The sequence below is a fragment of the Papaver somniferum genome, chromosome 3 (assembly GCF_003573695.1).
Source record: "Papaver somniferum cultivar HN1 chromosome 3, ASM357369v1, whole genome shotgun sequence".
Taxonomy (NCBI): Eukaryota; Viridiplantae; Streptophyta; class Magnoliopsida; order Ranunculales; family Papaveraceae; genus Papaver; species Papaver somniferum.
In genome coordinates, this window is record NC_039360.1 from 5,804,941 (window position 1) to 5,807,532 (window position 2,592).

General features: G+C 38.7%; 1 protein-coding gene across 1 annotated transcript; it reads right to left on the reverse strand.

The window, feature by feature from the left end:
* Positions 1-424: 424 nt before the first annotated feature.
* On the reverse strand, positions 425-2,178 carry LOC113355211 (salicylate carboxymethyltransferase-like). The gene is made up of 4 exons (XM_026598008.1): positions 1,952-2,178; positions 1,420-1,854; positions 1,069-1,323; positions 425-949 (listed from the first exon to the last, which is right to left on the reverse strand). Exons 1-4 carry the CDS (start codon positions 2,027-2,029, stop codon positions 581-583), a joined length of 1,137 nt encoding a protein of 378 aa, XP_026453793.1. The 5' UTR covers positions 2,030-2,178; the 3' UTR covers positions 425-580.
* Between the last annotated feature and the right edge of the window lie 414 nt (positions 2,179-2,592).

Sequence of the window (2,592 nt, forward strand, 5' to 3'; positions counted from 1 at the left end):
CAAACGTGTTGGTCGACTCCTTGCTGCAGATATTGTAGCATCAATATATGACTCCATCCCCCAATAACAAAGTGGACATTCTTGTCGAATCACGAGTAGTTCATTTCAATAGAAACCCATTCCAAATGTGGACACTGTTATAGGAGCCCAGTGGGCAACCAATTTACTGTCATGGTTAATCGAGACTACTGTCACCATTGTGTGTTTGTGTTTGTCGCCCTTATAATAAAGGAAGGTAAATTTAGATGCATTTCATTTTGGAGTTGCGTTGCCTGCAGATTAATTTCTTTGGCTTGCTGGTTGTAGTTTGGTTGATGGCTGCACTCTTTGGCCCTTTGCTATTTAGGGACTGACCAGCGACGGAGCAATGTGTACAAGGGCACAATCTCTAAAATCACATTACAGCTCGCAACACCCGGATTTGTGAAGTAGAAAAATACAGTAAAAACATCAAACAGCCCTCGGTAGCTCCATCATCTCTCAATAAAATATGCGACTAATAGGGGCACAATCACACCTTTAGAGAAACTTTATAAAAAATAACAAGAGAAAATTACTTCCAAGTCCAAACCAGGATGAGCTAGGTCATTCCACCATTAGTCACGGAAATAACAAGGTTAGTGTACTCGGTTTTCTCCTTGACAGCATATTCTTCAATTTTCTTCCTGAACCTAACAAACAATTCATGTATTATCTCCTTCCCGAAATGACTCGTTAGTAAAGACTCTGAGACGGATCTGATGTTGTTGGCAATGAGATAACTACTTTTGAGCGTGTCTGTCATTGAACCTCCTTCACTAGAATCACTACCATCCCAATTCACGTGAAATGTCTCTAGTTGATTAACCCAGAACGAACCTTCATTTTGGATTATAGCTTTCACTTCTTCGACGGATGGAAAATAAATTGGAAAGTTCCATATGTCTAATTTCTCCTCTTCAACCTCTCCCTGGAAAAATACAAATATTTGTAGTTCAGTAATTTTACATAGACGTGGAGTCTTGAATCAAATCAAGGAAACAACATCATTAAACACGTGAGATAGTACGTCCGCATGCATCGATATACCTTTGAAACCATGTCCTTGAGTGCCATGGATAATAGCCCAAACAAAGCGCAACACTCTTTACTGGTAGGATCTGAACTTTCCCTGCACAAGATTGTTAGCACCATTCGTCCTCCCCTGATTAGTTCCTCGGAACGACACTTCAAAAAAACGATAAAATCTTCCTTGAACTGCTTCAAGTACGCTTCAATCACGGGAGGAGGAGTTGATTTTGCGATATAAACGTTCCCCTTATTGCTTTCATTCCCTGTAGGAACCTGTGTGATCGATGATGTTAAATTCAACTATAGTAATTAAAAATATAACTTCAGCTGTTAATTAAATATTTAGCTAGATATTAGTGTTTTAGTCACCTGGGATAACCAGTGGAGACCGTAGCAAGAATGAACGAAGTGAACACTGTTACTTGGAAAAAGTCTACCGTAAAATGTGCCCGGCAACCCAGCAACAAAACATGGTCCAAAACCATCTCCTTTGGTATTTTTTAACTCTTCGCAAAAACTTTTGAAGTACTTGAAAAGATTGTTAAAGTCGTTCCCAGGAAGATCATTAAGAAACACGAGGATCTCGGGCATAACCATGGTAGCCTCACGATATTTGTCGTAAATAGTGTCCAACAGGTCAGAAATGACCAGCAGTGCAGTTGGGCCAGAAGAACAACCTAAATCTGCAACACATATACTCGGAATCTTCTCGGTTGCAGAGATGGTAGTACTGCTACAGAACTTGGATAATATGTCCAGTATTGCTTCCTCTACCACTGGCTTCGTTTTGTATATAGCTGTCTTCTGTTCATTCAAGAAACATAACAAATTACCAATAAAAGGTTATATATTAATGCTTCCTAAATAAGAAATAAAACGAGAGGGTTAGAGAAGGACGTACTGAAACTGGTGAGTTAGAGGAATAACTAAATTCTGAAATGCCCTTATTCATATAGAGATGTTGAGTGGCTTGATCCATTGATTACTACTTGATAAAAACTCGCAACGCACTAGTCCTGTAAGGATCTTTTTGCTGTTCACTTGGAGGCCTTTAAACTTGTTATATATAGAGTGTATATTAGCTTTTAGTACTCTTCTTTATATGATCATTTTGGATTTGGAGTAATGCACGGAGGGGCCGTTATCGTTTTCCTCACTCTCTTGTATCGTTTATCCTGGCATAACCACTAATATTGTTCATTTGATCAATAAAGGATACCTAAGATGGCGACCGGTGCACCCACCCTTACTGTCAACAGATTCAAATTGGGGCGCCTCTCAAACAACTTGGTTTACCATATATAGTTGCATGTGATATATATAACAATGACGAAAACATGCACGAAATGAAGCATCGGATATAGGGGCCGGAGAATGAGAATTTGGTGGTTGCGGGAGAAAAATGTCTAACAAAGAAAAATATATTAAGACTTAATTAACTGAAAGCTTAAAACTAGTTTTATAAATCATAAATCATGATGCAAATTACACTTGGCTGTCTTTCTCGAAACAACAAAATTCGTTCTAAGGGTACTGAGAAAG